A 20135-nucleotide genomic window follows, 5' to 3' on the forward strand; every position below is an offset into this window, starting at 1 on the left:
TTAAGAACCTTAAAAAGTCAAATTAGAACGGGATCGTACTCGAAGGTGGGCAATTGGGGCACCTGCCTGCGTATATGGGATATGGCCAGTTACACGCATACCTGTCTGGTACGCAAATGCATCTACGATCATGATACCAGTCACCTGTAAATGTAATAAGAAGCGAAACATAAAAGAAATGAATCTTCTGCAAAAAAGAACTTATCCAGAGGGATAATTATCGCCAAGATAATATAAGATGGTATTATTTTCATAAACCAGCTTCAATCAAGTACCAGTGTATATTTTTAAGTTATGGCAATTCATTACGATGGTCAATTCAAATAAGCCCTATCGGTCACGTCTTGGAGACATTAGTTAGGATTGGTTATATGCAGCTTAGTAAGTATTGAAAAAAAAGCTTTTCCAAAGGGTTTGTGTAAAAATTCACTTGATCAGATGATTGTTATCTTCTTAATTGATTTGCTTATTTACGTGGGGGCATTTTTGTAGCTCTTATTTTTTCTTTAACTAAAACCAGCCTTCCTTGTGGAACTCTATTCTCTTCGTGCAAGAAAGGTACATGACAAAATAGTCAAGTGTACAATTCGAAAATAATGTGAAACAGCACTGTGCAAAACAATTGTGGACAACACAATCAGGAGAACAGAGAGAGAGAGAGAGAGAGAGAGAGAGAGAGAGAGGGAGGGAGAGAGAGGGAACGTAGTCTGAAATAAATAGAACTGTCAGGGCCCATACTCCCTATACTTTACACATAAGTTCAGGTTTTCATGGTACCAGAAATAATATATAGATACACCCTTTTTTGAAGAAAACAAGAGTTAAATGAACTTATTATATTTAGGCAGTAACACTAACATGATTTTCTTCTGTCTTTTTGTTCATCGTGCCTTTACTTAACTCGAAAAGGTAATGTTTAACGTTAAATACCACTACGTAAGGTAAAGGAAAACAAACGTTTCAAAATGTATGTACTCTCCAATCCTTGTTGAATCTCTTCCTAGAGTTCTAATGATTCAAAATCATAGAAGTTAGAACAAAACGTATTTTACATCAATAGTAACTCAGACGTTAGGATAATTTGATCTTCTGGTAAAAACAGTAACCTGAGTAGTATATGAGGATACCCTAGGGACAATGGGAATTAGCATTACAGACCCCCTCCTGGGACAATCTGGGGACTATGGAAATTTAACATGGAAAAAAATCGTGGGACAATCTGGGGACAAGGGGAATTAGCATTACATGGGAATAGAGTTTGGGACTGTCTAGGGACAAGGGAAAATTGAACATGGGGGGAATAAAGTGTGGGTCTGTCTAGGGACAAGGGGATTTGAATATGGGATTTTTTTTTTAAAAAAAAATTAAAAACAAAAATTATTTTTAAAAAAGGGGTAGGCAATTGAAAAGTCATTCTCTTTTCGAGAAATATGCGTGGCCCTGAAAAGGGCCTTTGGGTTTTTTTCTTCTAACTCCTTAACTTCTTCCACCATCCTCTTATTTTGTCCATCATTCCTTTCTTCTTCTTCTTTTCTGTTTCCGGCATCCAGTCCGGGTGACCCATGGCTCGGAACTTGTTTTGGATTTTCATCCAATTGTTGTTAAGCCGCTCAAACTCTTCCTTTTTCTTTTTATTTTCCACATCTTTTCTTTCTTCCCTCCATTCCTCTTTAATCTTCTCTACTTCTTCCTCCATTACTTTTCTCATCAGATCTTCCCTTTTCTTCACCTTGTCCAACCCCCATTTTACATTCCTCCACTCTGTCCAGTATAATATCTTTTCTAGGAAGCACCGGACTTGGATGACATGATCCAGTGCTTCCTTCAAACTTCCCACTCTGAAGTAAGGTGGGTTAATGAAGCCTCTTGACTTATTGACTTCTTCTTCAATCATCCCTGCTATGATATCTCTTGCTGTCTTTAGGCCTTGAACTTGACTCGTTACAAAGTCTTTCATATCTCCATGCCTCCATTCCTCTTCTATTCTTCCTACAACATATTCTACATCCATTATCCAAAAATAGATGTCTCTCAATAGATTAAATAGAACTGATACTTGAGTCATTTTGTCTCAGTTATTCCTTAGAATGGTTCCAACATCAAACTTTGTGGGTTCTTATAGTGAAAGCGCGGACGTGAAGGAAAACATCCCCCTAAAACATAAAATTGACCTTACCTAGATAACGACCAAACAACGCGCGGACGTGAAGGAAAACATCCCCCACTTTTCTTATTTCATATAATAAAACCCAAACTATACTCTTCACATACGCTAAGAAACAATAAAGAAACCCATAACCTACTATTCACACAAACTTTACTTGAGCAGTTACAAACACAAACACAAACACTCGCACTATTAATAAAGAGTTAATGTTTATATTCACACTACTCTACCTACACACATTGGCAAATTGATAGTTATTTCTTTTCTTGAGTATTGTGTAGCCCTGAAAAGGGCTGTTTTTTTTTGAACTTCATGGACACCTGGTTAATGGTGGCACCTTCCAGGCCTGGCGCCACATACACATCTTGTTCCCCAGTTACTTTTTACTTTTTTGGGAGAGAGAGCAGACGCAGGATATGTGGCTTCAGAATCCCAATTTTCGGTTTCTGGGATTCTGAAATTTCTTCTTCTTCTCTCTTTTGCCTCCGCCTCCTCTTTGTTTCTTCTCTCCTCCTCCTCTTCTTTGTTTCTTCTTTCCTCCTCTTCTTTGTTTCTTTTTTCCTCCTCCTCTCTTATCCTTCCCTCTTCCACAATGGCTTCCGCGGCCAGTTCATTTAGTATGCGCCTGGCATATTCCAGATGCACATGAAGTTCCAACAGTTTCGCCAGTCTCGTGTTCATTTTTGGTGTTGATCAATCAACAAGGGTAGCTGGACTGCCTAACGGGTTTCAATTTATACTGAAAGCGCGGACGTGATCGAAAACATCCCCTAAAAACATAAAATTGATCTTACCTAGTCATGACCGAAAAAAAAAACAACGCGCGGACCTAAAAGAAACACTTACTCACTTTTTTATGCTACCCATTACTATTCTAAAAAAATTTTGTTATTAACCACTTCAATAGACTATCCACATACGCAAAGCAATCCACTCTAACCCCAAATATACACCTCAAACACCAAAAAAGACATCATTTTAATGTACTATCCTCACCAACCTACTTGAGCACTTACGAACACACAATCCTATACACAAACACATACCCTCACACTATTTAAAAAAGAGTTAGTGTTTATATTCACACTACTCTACCCATACATTGGCAAATTGATGGTTATTTCTTTTCTAGAGTATTGGGGTAGCCCTTAAAAGGGCTGTTTTTTTTTTTTTGTTTTTTTTTGTTTGCTATGGCAATCTTTTTTAGTTTCTAAGAATGCGATGTCCTCTGAGGATAGACTTTCTGGCGATAGGTCTGCTTCTTCAGAAAGAGAAGAAGAACTCTTTGGTGTCGATACGACAATCGACAAAGCCTCTGTCAGCTTCAGGTTGCTGCTGCTGCTGTTGTTGTTGCTGCTGTTGCTGCTGTCTCTGAAGTCTGTACTTCTTCTCTGAAGAGCTCTTCTATCAGGTCTTCAGTGACTTTTAACGTTCTCACATTCTCTATTTCTTCTGGCTTCGGTATCAGACTGTGTCTGACCCTATGCAGATTCACGTAGGCTTCGTTTAGCTTAGCTAGTTTGGAGCACATCTTCGTAGGAGGATGAGTCGACAACGGATGGTTAGACTGGAAACAACCCCGGTTCTTAAAGTCAAAGCGCGGACGTGAAGGAAAACATCCCTCCACGGTTTTCGAGCCGCAACGTTCAATGAGTGTCATGAGAGGGATAGAGAGAAGTCAAAGAGCATGAATCCAACATTCTTATAGCTAAACAAAAGACAAAGGCATTTTTTCAAAACACATTTTTTATTCAATAATCACTTAACACTAAACAACAACTCTAACATTTTTTAACAATAATTCAACATTATAACATCAAACAATTTTTTCAAATCACAAACATTTTTTTCTCAATTTGCAGTCTACTTTAAACAGGGCTGACAACGTTGTGAATGAAATTGTGATTTCCACTGTTGGAAATCATTAGGCCATTGATGGACACTACGTTTCCTAGCTTGAGACAAAATATAAGCATAATGGTCACAAAACCATCGATCTACTTTCACATCGTTTCTAGTAGAAGAACGAGGATCAAAATGAGTCACTAAATGTTCTAAGGAATAGCCCAGGCTGCGATGATGCAGAAAATACACACAGTACTGTCCACACACCAAGGAATCTGTGCCTTGTAATTTCACATTATTGAATCGGGTGGTTTGAGCATTTCTTCTCATAAAGTCAATGATATCGTCTTCCAAAGGGGGCAATCCATACAAAGCGAAATATTCAACACATCCTTCTTGAGGAAAGTAAACGGCTACCCAGTGGGTTCCTGGGAGATGACTGTCGTCCGTGTTGATCACGTAAGCTTGATGGTCTTTAGGTTTGCGATGAGGGAGTTCATCTTTAGCACAGACGACAGGATTCCAAGAAGACGTATACGAACTGTGGTTCAAAAGGTAATAAAGTTCCCAGGTATCCATGTTTTGTGTGGTTTTTTTCTTCTTCTTCACAGGTAATAATAAGTCGTCAATTCGATCCTGACTTTTTGCTTGAAAATGTCTGACAAATAACCGTTTCTTCGTTTCGTCTCCTCACTCTGATTCAGGAGAGCTTCGATACGATGGATCTCTTGAGTGGTTAATGGTGGACAAGAATGTTCACGCAAGTCTTTATACCACTGATGCAACACGTCTTTGTCCGAGATGAGACTCCAAGCTTCGTCCAGATACTCGTCCAATTTTTCTTCTTGACTCAACATCAGGCATTTATCGTGTTGAATTGGACTGGGATGATCGTTTTGACATCCATAGCAATTTTTCTTGATCAATTCCGTCATTTTTTCGACCAAGTGTTTGGCAAAACAGCAGACTAAATGGGCTTCTTGTTCTGGCCATCTTGACTTCATCATGATCACTTCTTCTTCCACAGTCTCCTCACATTTCATGTCCAAAGTTTCTCCACTAGGTAAAGAGGGACAACAGTCTTCCATGGTTTCTAGTAATCTAGGATGACTTCTCTCAAACTGTTGATTTCTATGGTATTATCGAATTCTGCATACAGGATGACGTTCACCGTTACATCAGGGATTCGGTTTGCAAACTGAATTTCCACACGAATCTGGCCGGATTTTATAGGGTGGAAATGTCCCTCGTCGCTGCCTTGGTCAGGAGTGAAATCGAAAGCCCACAAAGCGTAGCCTCCTGCATAATCCTCGTACGTAATACCATGACTGGTGTTGGTTCCTAACTGTCCGGTGGCTTCGTACAGGGACAAGTACGATCTCAAGTAATTCTTCTTGTCAAAGTCGGGTTCGAAAGGTCGGGTACACAAGGTTTTGCCATCGCGACTGACTTCGATCTTGGACACGCCAAAGTGTTGAAAGTAGAAAGGATTTTTACCCAAATCTCCGTTGAAGGCTGTATTCTCGACGATACCAACGATCAAACGTTTGGGTAGCTGTCCTTGGAACAGATGATCTTCGATCATGGATCGCTGTCCCTTGGGAATGGTGAAGGTTTTCACTTCCACGCGTCGGATCGGATACTTAGCGGTCGTTCTGCTCAACGTCTGACTGATGTCGTTACCCACTTTAGGTAACACTTCCACGCGTCGTACGTAGGGCCTGGCTTCCTCGATGACAGTTTTGCAAGCGGTACTACCTATCAAATGGAAAGTGGCACTGCTACGATTCAGTCTCAGGCGAACATTCACCGCGTTCAGCAAATACTTCTCTTGCAACCAGATGTCCAAATGCAAACGATCCATCAGTTCTAAACTATCTCCACTTTTCATTCTGTTTCTTCGTTCTATAAATCCGTCATTGCTTGGTGTTTTGGTTGCATCAGTTTCGAATGTTTCAAACTGGCCTGCTTCGTCAGCTTCCCATAGCACACAGGCATTGAGATGAGTGTTCTTGGCGTCTATTCCGTACGTCAAGAGATTTTCCAGGTACGCTCGATAAGGGTAAGTATCCATGCTGCTGCTGATTAGTTTGTTGTTCAAGTACAAGTCCACTCCGCTAAACAAGGAATGCATGAAATTGTTGACGGGAGCTATTACCTCATCGCTATCTAGGGTCGAATTGTCCTCATCGACAACTTTGACTTTCAAGTACAAGTAACTGCTATTCAAATCGATGTAATCTTCTGGCTGTCCTTTTATTTCAAACTCGATGGGAGCTGAGGCTGTCAATGAGGAGACGGGGTGAAATTCCACCCATTGGGATTCTTGCATCGTCATCATGGTGGGGGGCATGGCAAACAGATCCAGTTCCGTCTTGGAACAAGCGCAAGACTCTCGGTGCATCATTTTTTTTGTCTCTTTTCTCAATAATCGAAAACGTCTAAGTCTCGAACGGTTCTTCTTTTCTTGGCCTTTCTAGCTTGAAGTCTCTTGAAAGGGTGTTTTCTTCGTCGTCTCTTTCTGTCTTGTCCTTGCTGAATGCCTGATTCGGGAGTGCAGGGCATTTATAGGTGTGTCTCGTCGGCCTAAAATGTCTTTGCCCGTTTGCAGCAAGACATTTTTGCCTGCCCTCATGAAGGCTTCTTTAGGGTTTTGTTTGTCGATGATGACATTTTGGAGAAATTCTTTGCCTTGCGTCAGTGCCGCATCTTTCAAGGCGTGGAATCCGCGTGTCACCATCGGTTTCAACACCGGGGCCACCGAACGAAAGGCTGATTTCAGCATATCTCCTAAACCGTGTCCTCGCTGTCGAGCAACCCCTCGGTACACTGGATACATGACTTACGAGTCGTGAGAGAACCGTTTTCGAAAATGGAGTTTCACCGTGACTTTTCCTTTGGTGAATGAAATATTTTGTCCCAAATCTCCTTTTATAGTAATGTTGACCGTATCCAAATACGACTTGCTGACCGGCAAATAGTGAGGATGGACAAATTCGCGGTGGACGTGGTAAGTGTTTCCACCTTCCTCGTCAGCGTTCGCGGCAGAATCCACTTTGAAAGGAATGACACGAAATAACGGTACGGAGGTGTGTCCCACCACGTTGTACTCCACCACATCGGAATACACGAACATCAAATTCAGTCCTTGGTTCAGTTCTACTGGGGTACGAAAGAACTTGCTAAAAGACTCGTTGTCGTAAATCACTGCTAGCTCACCTTTTTGCTCAAATTTCTTTCTCATGTCCATGTCTCCGCCCAACATGTCAAACAATTCAGGACAAAATAAGAAAGACATCATTTTACGCCCCTCAGGAAATTTCATCAGGAAGCGACGAGCTCTTTTGTGGTACTCCAGGGTGACGACACCTCTTTTGACATCCTCCAAAGCTTTCAGAAACACGCCATTAAACCTGGTGGCTATGGTGTTGACCAAATGTTGACCACTAAAATAATAGCCTGGGGGAATGAACAAGTGATAGGTGGTGTACCTTTGATTTTTTGTGCCAGGGGTTTTCTTGTCATATTTGCCATGGTTATCCATCCACTGTTGCAATTGTTCCTCATGAACTTCCACATCAAATTTATTTTGATTGGGAAGGACATTGAGGATTTGGGTCGGGTGAATCATTTCTACTAAAGCCACTTCCCAATGGGCTTCGTGATCTAAGGGGATGGCCTGAGGTAATTTGGCCGTGTAACAGCACAACGTGTTGTTGGCAAACACTTCCATGGAACTCTCACTGGGTAAGGTTAAGTAAAATTGGTTTTCGTGACTCATAATTCCAGAGTTCTGTGGCTGTCCGAGGGGTTAGTGGACGTCAGAGGCGTGTCTCCGCCCAAAATGGGGTTCTGGTTGTGGTTGTTGTTGGAGTGGTGACTGACACTGGCACTGGACACAAGGTTCCCGTGGTTCCCGTTCGAGGTGAATTTCAGGGAGGGATTTGGAAACAGGTAACCGATGCAACTGCTCAATAAAATGGTCCACAATTGTTTGTCTCCTTGTTGCAAACTCAAATTGGCAATGGCTGCCCCGGTGACACAATACACCACGAAGATTTGGCAGAAAAAGACGATTTGCGTTTTAGGCACACGTTCTCCACACCACACCCACAAGGGTTGTTTTTGTAAATCTTGCACAGAAGAACTAGGTGAAGGAGGAGTTGTCGACGTAGCTGCGTCTGTGTGAAAGGGCATGATGGTCACTTCTTTTTATAGTCGATGACTTGCGAAGCGTCGATCCAAGAATCAAAACTGGGTGGATATCCTTTCCAACGTACTTTGACTTCTTTGACACGTCGTTTGCCCACTTTACGGGTTCTGCGTTCGAGAATGCTTTCGATGTCGTACACGTCGTCTTCTTTTTTGGTGACACGTTGTAACTCGGGCAAATAAAACGTTCCTTTGAGCACTTCTCCGTTCATGTCTTCCAATTTATAGACGGCAGGATCACGGCGATGCACTCGTCCAGTGACACGAAACAGTTCCGTGGTCCAGTTAGGTAAGTAACCTTTGTCAAAAGTGCGTTTGGTTTTGCCAATGCGCACCCAATCTCCTACGGCCAACATTCCACTTTTCTTGGGGACAGCCCTCGTTGGGGACGTACCAAACAGACGCTCAAACACCAGCACTTCGTTGTCGGGAGTCACGTCTTGCGGGGCACGTCCGATGCTTCGATGGTAAGATTGGTTGTACGCTTGCACCAGGTGCGGTAAGATCTCGATGTACTTCAGAGTGTGGTGATGCGTAAAATATTTCCACATGCGTTCTTTCAAAGTGCGTTGAAAACGCTCCACGATGCTGGCTTTGGTTTCGGGATTCTCGGTGGTAAAAGAATGAATGTCACATTTCTTTAATTCTTTTTGGAAAGCTTGGTTCAGAAATTCGGTGCCTTTGTCCATTTGCCATCGAAGAGGGTGACGACCGCTTTGTTTCAACACCCATTGCAGGGCTCGCACTAACTCGCTGCTGGATTTGGAAGTCAAGGGCACGACCCAGGCAAATTTGGAAAAGACGTCGATGACACAAAACAAATATTTGTAGCCACGACTGTAGCTGGCCAAATGAGAGACATCGGCTAAATCGGCTTGCCATTGATGATCGATGCCTTCCACTCGGGTGCGACTTCTGGCAAACTTGCGTCGAATGGGTTTGTGTAAAGTGTAGGTAGCTTGTTCTTGTAACCATCGTTGCACTTGAGGTAAACGGAGACTTTTCAGTCGCGTTTTGGCAGCACGATACAATTTTTGAACTCCTGCGTAACCTGCAGGATGCGAGGGATCGTAGTAAATGCTGGCTAAGACTTTTTCCATTTTTTATTTTTGTGTTAATAAGGCACCCACTCTTGGTGGATGCCACTTTTTTTCTCTTGGGGTATTTTCTTGGATTGCAATGCTTTGCGTGTGCGACCGGCAATAGGTGTTGAAGAGGAGGATGTCTGAGCGGGGGATATCGGTTCTTGTTTCACTTCTGTCTTCACTTCTGTCTTCACTTTCTTTTTCTCTTGTGATGAAGAAGGGTGGCCATCATCTTTTTAATCCATCCAATTCTGGAGGTAGGTGGTGTTGTTAACTTGCGTACTTTTTCTGGTGGAGTTTGAAACCCTTCTTCTTCTTCTTCTCCTTTTCTGTCTTGGTCACTGGTAGTGATGGTACTGGTACTGGTGATGGTGCTGGACTTTTCATCAAGCTCTTAAAATCTTTCAGAGTGGGTAGAGCTGTTTCGTCTAAAGCTTTCTGGTGAAAGAGTTGCAGTCGTTGCAAGAGTTGACCGTACTTTTGCGATTTTTCTGTTTCGGACAAATCTTGGCGATCCATCAAGGGCTGCAATTCGTGTTGTAACTGGGAGATCTCGCTCAAATGGGGATTGGGAGGTAAATGCGGGGTGCGTTGTTCTTGCCAACGATGGTATTCCATCCATCGTTTGTAAGGCACTAAAGCTAGTTTTCGTCCTTCCATGGGGTTGTCAGCGGTCGATTCTGAGATCTTGGGACTTCCGAGGGCCTTTTTATCTTGCTCCCACCAGTCCTCCCAACATGGTTCCCAAGACTCCTTTCAGTATGGGACCTAACAAGAGGGGTAAAATACCTCCACGTTGGACCAACATCTTCTTCTTTTGACGAATGGGAATTTTCTTTTGAACCATTTGGCGAAGAACGTGACGATGTTTGCCTAAGCATTGTTTCTGGTGTTTGGACAAAGGGATCGTGCTTTTCAAGACGTTCAAACAACATTCGCACACGGTATCGATGACCTCTTTGGAGGCCGATTGAATGAGTTTTTTTCGTAGGGGTGGAGAAGCTTTGGACAGGACAGATAACATGTCCCCATGTTTGACTAAACGTGGTGGCAGTCCTTTCCTTTTCTTTCCTTGGGGTTTTCTGGAGGGTGACATCTTTGTGTCTTCAGGAGCACCAAAAACACTGATACCCTACTTGGTCACACGTCTTTTTTTATACTGGAACGCGTCGCCACTGATTGTCTTTACGTCGTATCAGTTTGAGGACAGGCATGACACGTCGTGCAGGGGTACGCAACGGACTAAATCGAGCCAGTTCTTGCTTGGACAAATCCAGTAAACTTTGTAACATGCCCGATCTTTCATGGACTTTGATTTTGGGAGAAGGTACTTTGTGAGCAGCAGCCACTGCCACTAAATTGGAGGGTCCTGCCACTGGGGAAGTTCTTTTTGGGGTCATCACCGGAGAAGTTCTTGGTGTGATCAACGTCTCCAAGTACTCTTCAGTTCTTGGTGTCATCAACGGAGAAGTGGATGAACGTGAGGATGCCGGAGACGCAGTCACTGCCGTGGCAGGTCGTGGTTTGCGAGTGTAAGGTTGCGTCCTGGCCGAAGTGCCTCTCTTGCGACTAGTTTTCTTCTGTGGACTTTTCTTTTTCTGGGGACTTTTTCTCTGTTTCTTTTTCTGGGGGCTTCTTTTCTTTTTCCGGGGTGGTGGTGTGTGATCAGAGGAGGGTCCTGCCACTGGAGAAGTTCTCCTTGGGGACCTGGTCTTTTTCTTTTTCTTCTTGGGGCTTCGTTGGACTTTTTTCTTGGGTATGACTTTGGGGGTATTAGGATCCCATCTTAAGAGTGAGCGAATGATGACCCCTCCTAGAGTACCGCTCCCTCCAGGTTTCAAAATGATTTGTTTTTTGGTTTGAGTGTCGATGCGGGGATCGGCCAGTTGGACCAAAGCGACTTTGTTTCGATCGAAAACGCGTTTGGTTTGATGAGGAATCTGAATGATTCCTTGGAGTATTTGACGTGCCGTCACCGTGAACCATCGTAAGACTTCTTTGAGACTAGCTTCTAAGACACGAGCTCGTGTTTGTGGATTTTTTTCTCGACTGATGCCATACAAGGCACGAATCAATTTGACGGGAAGATGCGACTGAAGGGACGTCATGTTCACACTGTGTGAGACAGACGAAAAAGGTCTGAGGTTTTTATAGATTTTTTATGGGGAGTGAAATGAAGTCGAGGATGGAGACGTGTACAGGACAGGCCCTCCGTCTTGGCACCAGTGGTGAAACAAGTGGGTACGAAATCGCAAATCCTCGGGGGTGGTAGGTTTCAAATCGACGAGTAAATAGGCGTGTGGAGTTTGAGTGGCATCGTCGTACGCCTGAGTCAGCCAAGGCGTTCCTAACTGTTTGGCTAAGACTTGCACTTGCGATTTATCTCGAGGGCTTTTAAACAAGACCACGTAATGCGCATTGAGACTGATGGTGCGATGGGCTTTACTTTGTTGAAACAAATTTTGGGTGATGTAAACGACACTGGCATTACGGTGATGCCCTTTGCGCGTGAACCACAGTTTAATTTCTTCTTCGTCTTCTCCTAACATGTCGTCGAAAATGACCAAATGGGTTTGACGGGAGTCAGAGACGATGCCGTCGTCTTCTTTAGGAATGCCTTCCACAAACACGATGGAATCGCCTTGACTTTCTCGCAAGAGGCTGTACGCCGATTGCCACTCTTTGTAACACCACACGATCCGTTGAGGTGGCCGATCGATCAAATGATGTTTATGTTCGATCAAACGTTTGACGAATTCGGTTTTGCCTGAACCGCTAGGTCCAGCAATGAGCATGTTAAAGGGATGGCGAAGATACAAAGCCTCCCAACTGGCACGATCTAAGTGTTCGTCGATGACTTTGACAGTAGAGGAAGAGGGAGCAGAGACAGCAGAGGTAGCCATTGTGTGAGAAATGTCACTTGTGACACGAAAAACAAACAAGACAAGAGTTTATATACTGTTTCAGAACACGTTTATTGAATGTTTTTTTTTTCAAACATGAATACGAAAGACAAAAATACATAAAAGCGTTCTCTGAACTCCACAGGCAAACACGAATGTTCTCTTGTAAAGTATCCATGAACAGATTATGGTAAGAAGTTACTTCAATGTCTCGGTCCCACTAAGGGTAAGTAATGACAATTCGGTGACCATCGAGCATGTTCTACGTAGGCCGAATCTTGCGGTTCCCAGTGGTGAAGTGACACACCGCAACTGAAGCACTTGACTTTGTCTCCTTCGCCCAAGTAGAAAAATCCGGCTCTGGCTAATTCTTCGGGGGTCGGTCCTCCCAGATACTTAGGCCATTTTCCTTTGAACGATTGAAGACGATTTTCCAAGTCGCAGTATTCCGACAAACGCACAGGGAACGAATATTCGTCTTTCACAGGTTCGTTTCGATGAGGGTTGAGTGACATGGGCAGGAGTTTGCTCAGGGCTGGATGACATCCGTAGGGGGGTAGACGTGAAAAAAAACTTTAAAACGAAACCCAGTAAAATGTCCAAGAGGACGAGCGGCATCACTTTCGCATCCCTCAGGTTTGACACGCACAGCATCACTTTCCATGATAGGGGTCGTAAGAACAAAGTTCCCATGATGCTTTACAGCATCGCTAAGGTCACAACGTACAGCATCGTACCCATCGCAAGGCTCACAATCGCATTCCACTTCTGAAGCCTCACACTTGAATTGTGCCTTTCTAAACAACTTGTTTTGTGTTTCTCTGAAAGTATTCATCTTGTTCGCTTGGTCTTGGTAGTCACAATGAACTATCGGTCTTGCCTAGGGTTCCTTTTTATATACAGACCAATACCGATGTGTCCATACGGTAAGGTGAAATGATTGGGAAGTCTCACTCGCTTCTGGTACACGATTTGATAGATTTTTTCCAGGGGTCGACTGACGATGTGGTGAGTGGGTAAACGTACAATCTTGTTCGGTTGATAGGTGGTCACTTTAAAGTTTCCATCCTCTCCCGATTGCAAGGCTTCTTTCAATACCCCAAAGTTGACCACTCGACTGGTACGATAATTCAGAGTCAGTCCTTTCACTTTGCACGTCGTGTGCACTTCTCCTTGTTTGTCCCGGTATTCGTAGCCGTAATTTTTGGGACCGCCACTCGCGAAACTTAGAATCTTGTCGTCGGGATGCTCGTCTGTCCAGGCTCCTAAACGGTCTCCTTCGATGTCAGGGTGCTGTTGACTCGGGTGATGGATGTAAATGCAACTGTCCGTGTCAAAGTACAGGACGCGTTCTCCTAACAGTTCTAAAGCTTCGTACAATTTTAAGCGAGCATGAGCTGTCACGTAAGCCGCAATGATGACATTTCCAAAAGGGTCGTCTTGTACAAAGTCCAGATCTTCTTCGTAATTGACCCAGATCAAATCCTCGCGAACGACGTCCACGTGTTTCATGTACTTGGTTTTGTCGTGAATCATTTGGAAGTAGCGGGAAGGTTCTGTCAAATATTCCGTCTTGGGTAAACACGGTCGTTGTGCCATTTTACCCCACAAGCAATTTAACATCACTTTGGCAAACGATCGCCTGCCTTCGTTTTTCTCGATGTGGTCTAAAGTGATGCCTTCTTGTTCATAGTATTTCTCTTTGAATTCTATTTGGTCTTCGGGAGTGTGACACCAGGAAGGATAGCCGCTGGCTTCTTGTTTCAGTTTAAAAAAGGCATCCACGTAGTCAGCGAAAATGCCTTTCTGCGTGGGGTCACCCTTGTGGTATTGTTGTGTCTTGGGAAAGTGGCAAATTTCGTACACTTCTAACAGTTGGTATCCCATGTCCAGAGCTTTGAACAATTCCACGCTGACCCACGTCCCCATCAAGGCCCGTTCTTCCTGGGTGTGATGGCAAGGCTGGTCTTGGTTGCACATTTCGGCACAAGTACGACACAAGGGAAACATCAGTTTGCCTTGACAATGGTGAGGTAAGACGGGATGGTATAGGTTCGTGGGAGGCAAAACTTTACACTTGATCAAGCCTTCGTATTGTCGAATGTTTTTCAGGTCGATGTGTTCCGTCAACAATTGCGGGTGCCCTACAGGAAAACGACAATATTTGCACACGTAGGGATACAGCGAACACACGTCCAGGTACTTGATTTCTTCTCCTTTCTCTTCGTCGGCTTGGTACAGCAAACAGGTGGCATTGGTCCTTCCTCCGTACAAACTATCCCTCGGGTTCAGCGGCTCCATGAACTGGTAACTTTCCACGAGACGTTTAAACTCGGGATCGGTTTTCATACGGTGATCGTACTCGTGTTCCCACATTTCCACCACTTGGTATCCTTGCTGTTCTAACTTTAGGCGTCGCTGACAAGTGTCCTGGTACAGGTCTTCCATGGACCGTTGTAAAAACTGATTTTTAGTGTCACGGTCAGGGTAGCAGACGGGACATCCGTGAAATAAGCAACCGTTAAACTCGTACACGATCTTGGGGTTTTCTAAGTCCCAGCCATCGACCGAATACGTTCCGATGGTCTTTTCACCCCCTCCGTTGCGGGCATGCTGAATCCATTTTTCTTCCTTGTCGCACAAGTAATGTAACCAACGTAGGGCTTTGACCGAGTATTGACGTTTGACAAAGTGGGTCGTTTGAGGGCTGATGACAGCCACGGTGTATTCAGGCATGAATCGTTGTCTATACACTAAGGAACACGCTTTGGCAATGGTGCAAGCTTCTTTCAAAGGATCGACCCCTCCGTGTTCCATGAACAGTTCTCGAAGTTTTCCACAGCAACACCGTAAAATGTCCACGTCGGAACGACAATACTTTAGCATTACTTCCTGAAAGTCGAAAGGGTCCGAGGCGTGAGCCTGGTACCAAGCGTAGAAAGCTTCTCGTTGTTCGGTACGCATGTTGTCGGGGTCGTAATAGTGAGCCTCAGGTAAATGGAGTAGAACGGCGTGTTGATTGGCTTCCGTATTGAAAAAGTGTGGAAAGTACCCTTTAGCCATTTCTGTCATTCCAAACGTTTTAGGCATTCGACTCAAAGGCATGGCCAAATAGCTCATCGAATCTTTAAACTGTACTTGTCCCACTTGCATGAAAATGATTTTGGCTCCGTTCAAAGTCACTTTAGGACGCTCGGTGCCTTGTTCCGTATAGTATCTCAAAAGAAACTGTCCATCGTATCCGGAGAAATTGTGAGCCATCACCGTGGCATGGCGATGACAATCTCCGTAACGTTCGATGTCCTATTGGCTCCACGTCTTGTCGACAGGGTCTAAAACTCATTGGGCAAAATCGCATAACGTGTTCGGTCCCCGAAAGATTTTTTCACGCCCTCCAGGAATCTTGCTGCATTGAGGGCAATGACTGAAGATAGGTTCTTGAATGCACTTCTCGCATGCTCGATGAGCCACGCAGAAATTAGGAATGTGAATGCCGGTCTCTTGCATGCATTCGAAATCGAAAAAGATGAAATTGCCTTTCTTCTTTTGACCGTCCTCTTCCTCTTGTTGGGGTTGGTATTTTTGCACGTAGCATTGATGTTCCAAGTCCACGATGTGGTGACAAATGTGACTTTTTTTCTTTCCTGAACATACGTGTGCCTTGGCACTATTGGTACGTATGCCTTGTCCACACGTAGAGCACAATCTCAGGAGTTGACAAGCATATTTCTGCTGTGAACCTTGCGTCTTCAAATGTTGTTGGTACCAGGTAGGGCTGACAAACGTGCGCAGACAAGTTGAACAAGGCACTGGTTCTTCGCTCAGACAGGGTGGAGAGGCCAAACATCCTGGGCATTTCAATCCACAATGCTTGTGTTGCTCTCGATTGTTATAGCCATGGTCACATTTCTCACAGTAATAACCGTATCCCAGGAATGCAGTGATACTGGTAATGGTATCGAAATGGTCATCGTGATAATAAACATGAATGTATTTTCCATCCTTAAAATCTTGGCCTCGAAACAACAGAGGCCCGCGCATTTCTTGAGGGTGCACTTTCAAGGTATATCGTGGAGCTAGGGCATCTTGCAATTTTTGCATCTCAGGAATGCCACAGGGTGTGTCTTTGGACAGTCCGGCTTGTTGTAACAGGAGTTCTGCTTCGTTTCGTTGTTTGGCTCGGTTCGATTTTCGAATGTTCTCCCAGGTTCTTTTCCATTCTAGGTTCGTCCCACCACGATGGCACGGGCTAAACACATCTGGTCTTGAGGGTTGTTAATTCGGACGAGACTTGTTTTGGTGTTGCGAAGGTCGTCCACCAATAACATCTTTTTGCGTCCAGTCCCTTGAGGAGGAGAGACGTGGGTCATGTCCAGTGTGGCTTTACCATCGGTGATGTCAAACTGATCATTAGATTGTTGTACGTGTTGAATCTTGTCTATGACGTTGGAAGCAGTCAATTCTGCAGGGGTGCTAAACTCGATGCAAACAGGGGATTTCAAACCGTCGTGTTGTATGGAAAGTCTCAAGCGATCGTCTTCTTTGGGTTGACATTGTCGCTTGAGTGCGGTGAGCAAAGAATCCCACACCCCAGTGATGAACACTTCTGCTTTCTCTAACGGCACTTCAGCCTTGAAATCTTTAAACTTCACCGTGTATTTGTAAGCCGTGGTTCTAAATTTTCTAGAGGAGCGCTTTTCCGTCTCTCGAATGGAATAGTATTTTTCAGGGTTGACTAAGGGTGGCAAACTTTGTTTAGAGGGTTCGGATTCTGGTTCACTCATGTCCTCTTCAAAATCACTGGCATGAATTTGTGCCAAGATTTCAGCCCTGGTACGAGGCGATAGATCACGTTTCTGCCTCTTACTTTCTTCTTCTTCTTTCTTCTCAAATGAATAGGATCTTTTCATCTTGAGTGAAAAACGTCAAATGACTCAAGTTTAAACACCATAGACTAATTTATAGTCATGGCAGACCAGCGTATATAAAAGGGTGTGTGTCTTGTCCTTTCACTATTCATTTCACTCTCAAGCTGAGCACAACGATGGAAGAGACTAACCAAATCGAACGTTTCGTCAGAGCTTTGCGAGGGGTCATTAGAAAATTCTCTTCATACCAGCCCACGGACTACTCTCCTTCCTTTCGAGATAAAGTCAAGATACTTGCTATATCTGTCAGAAGAAAGGGCATTGGTCTTCAGAGTGTCCAGACCGTCAAAAAAGAAAAAAAACAGGGACTAAAAAAGACTAAAGTCAAGATACCTGTTATTATTGTAAAGAAAAAGGACATTGGTCTCCAGATTGCCCAAAAAAGAAACAAGAGGAGTCAGAAGAAAAGAAGGATTCTTCAGAAGAAGAGAGGGATTCTTCGGAAGAAGAGAGGGATTTTTCAGAGGAAGAAAGCAGACAGGTGAACAAAAAGAACCAGGAGAAGAACAGAAGAAGGGAAGAAAGTGAGGAGGAAGAAGAGGAAAAGAGTGTGACAGTGAAGAAATTCAAAAAACAGAGAGACTAAACAAGGAGACAGAAGTCAATGAACTTTTTATTAAAGTGTTGTGATGTGAATTGTGAATTGGATTGTAAAAATGGATAAAAGAATAAATTAATGATATAAGGTAAGTGTCTTTGAGTTTTGATTTTAAAATAAGAACGTACACTCACGCACTCATACAAAGACACGTACTATAAGGGTAAAATGGGCTGTTTACTATTTTTTTTTTTGAGTTATTGGCAAATTGAAATTGTATTTATTTTCGAGAAATGTGGGTGGTCCTGAAAAGGGCCTTTTTTCTTTATGGTGTAGGGGTGAGTTTAAGCAATCAACTTTAACTGCCTTAAGCCTTTGCCACGGCCAAGGCCTACTTCTGGACTGCGTAATGTTGATGATGATTGGGTTGAAATCACTAAGGGTGGTACGGTAGGCTTAGTCACAGGGTTGACGTGTTTAGCTCGGGAAGGTCGTATTCTCTTCGGTCGTAATAAAGAAGTCTGATACATTTGTTTCAGACTTCTTAACTCCGCTAAAATGTCCAACAGTACCGTGACCGTTTGATTTTCACCCTCTTGTTTCTTTGCTGCTACTTCTTCTTGCTGTTGTTGCTGTTGTTTTTTTCTTACCTCTTCTTCTTGCTGCTGTTGCTGTAGGAGAAAAGCCTGTTCCGCTTCCTTTTGTCGTTGTATAAATTTCTCCAATTCTTCTTTCTGTAACTGTCTAAAATTCTCCACTTGCGGTAATGAAGAAGGTAACGAAGGTTCCGGAACAAATTCTTGCGAGGTAAGAAAATCCACAAAATCCCAATTTACCTCTTCTGAAAGTAAGTCCGGGTTCCCTTGGGCAGTCTCCCCTGTTGGTGCACCCCAATGGATCGTTTTCTGAATTTCCGTCATGTTGAATCACTGTCGCATCGATTGACTGCACACAAGCGCTAGCGAATCTATATAGACCAACTGACGTCACAGACTACTCTCTTCGGATTGGATGCAGGCTGACTGAATTTTGTAACGCGTGTTCGGATTGGTGAATGAACTCAATCCGTTTCAATCCTTCCTCTACCTATAAATAAGCGCAGTTCAGTGCATTGATTCACCTGTTCTCGTCGCTTCAAGATGTGGACCGATGTGCAATCTTCTACGCTTGCGTCTTCCATGATGTTCCGGACGGACATACCCATGTATGTCCCATCCAAGTGGACCGTTGTCCACAGGACAGACACCAGTCTGTGGATACGTAGGATCTACGTAGAAAGACAAGGATGCCTCAAAAGAGTCCTGATTTACGGTCTTACAGTGAGACGCAGCCTAAGGACAAGAAGAAGACCAATGCGGTGCCCTTTATGTTAATGGATACATTAACATAAACCCAAAAGCCCTTTTCAGGGCCACGCATATTTCTCGAAAAGAGAATGACTTTTCAATTGCCTACCCCTTTTTTAAAAATAATTTTATTTAAAAATTTAAAAAAAAAAAAAATCCCATATTCAAATCCCCTTGTCCCTAGACAGACCCACACTTTATTCCCCCCATGTTCAATTTTCCCTTGTCCCTAGACAGTCCCAAACTCTATTCCCATGTAATGCTAATTCCCCTTGTCCCCAGATTGTCCCACGATTTTTTTCAATGTTAAATTTCCATAGTCCCCAGATTGTCCCGGGGGGGTCTGTAATGCTAATTCCCATTGTCCCTAGGGTATCCTCATATACTACTAACCTGCCTTATTACAGGAATAAATTGTGTGTCTCCCTTTTTCGATCTGCCTGCCTCAGAGTGTAACTTACCTTGTGCCGGAGCAATGAAAATGGCTATGGTGGAGGCGACGATTAACAGCAGAAGTAGTTTTGACATTCTGTGCCGCTTGAAGCCTTCAATGATCTCGGTACGGAATCAGCTTCTTGCTTGATCTTCTGGATTCCGACATCTGTGCCTTACATAGAGAAAGCTCTCATAAAACTCGCCTAATTTCTGTCAAAGCTGAATGTATGTATGAATAATTAATGATTTGACTATTTTTTATATCCAGTATGTAATGCAGATGTAAGTTTTTATTGCTGTCCAGAAAAAACAAAAAAAAAAAAAAACAGCATAAAAATGTCGATTGTACGAGTGACAGAAATATATCAATGAAATCCTCAAGGCATCGGTATGAAAACCACATCTTTAAAATTGTTTGATTTGCTCAACATGTTCGATATTTACAATGAAATTCGAATTCCTTAATCACAAATTGACGGCGAGGTCAAAGTTGTAACGATTTGAGGCAGCAGATATGACATTATAATCAGTATTAAAGCATTTTCTATGAAATATGTTTTAAAAATAATTATTCTGCTTAGAGATAAGTTGCGGTTTACTGTGATAGGTTAACAATACGAGGAGGAAATATAGTGATGGTATATTTTGAATCTGTACATGATAGATGCTGAAATCA

General features: G+C 43.4%; 1 protein-coding gene across 1 annotated transcript; it reads right to left on the reverse strand.

Annotated features, from left to right (window-relative positions):
* Nucleotides 1-11: 11 nt before the first annotated feature.
* On the reverse strand, nucleotides 12-19583 carry LOC149772796 (uncharacterized). The gene is made up of 2 exons (XM_089947344.1): nucleotides 19486-19583; nucleotides 12-144 (listed from the first exon to the last, which is right to left on the reverse strand). Exons 1-2 carry the CDS (start codon nucleotides 19550-19552, stop codon nucleotides 23-25), a joined length of 189 nt encoding a protein of 62 aa, XP_089803470.1. The 5' UTR covers nucleotides 19553-19583; the 3' UTR covers nucleotides 12-22.
* Between the last annotated feature and the right edge of the window lie 552 nt (nucleotides 19584-20135).

Source organism: Sinohyriopsis cumingii, unplaced genomic scaffold (genome assembly GCF_028554795.1).
Source record: "Sinohyriopsis cumingii isolate HCF-2022 unplaced genomic scaffold, ASM2855479v2 utg001176l, whole genome shotgun sequence".
Lineage (NCBI taxonomy): Eukaryota > Metazoa > Mollusca > Bivalvia > Unionida > Unionidae > Sinohyriopsis > Sinohyriopsis cumingii.

What these genes read in the sequence shown, in the direction of transcription:
- LOC149772796 (XM_089947344.1), bottom strand. Translation starts at nt 19,552, where the DNA reads ATGTCAAAACTACTTCTGCTGTTAATCGTCGCCTCCACCATAGCCATT. An exon ending in TTTCATTGCTCCGGCACAAG is followed by an intron (nt 145 to 19,485) that starts GTAAGTTACACT and finishes TTACATTTACAG; the next exon opens with GTGACTGGTATCATGATCGT.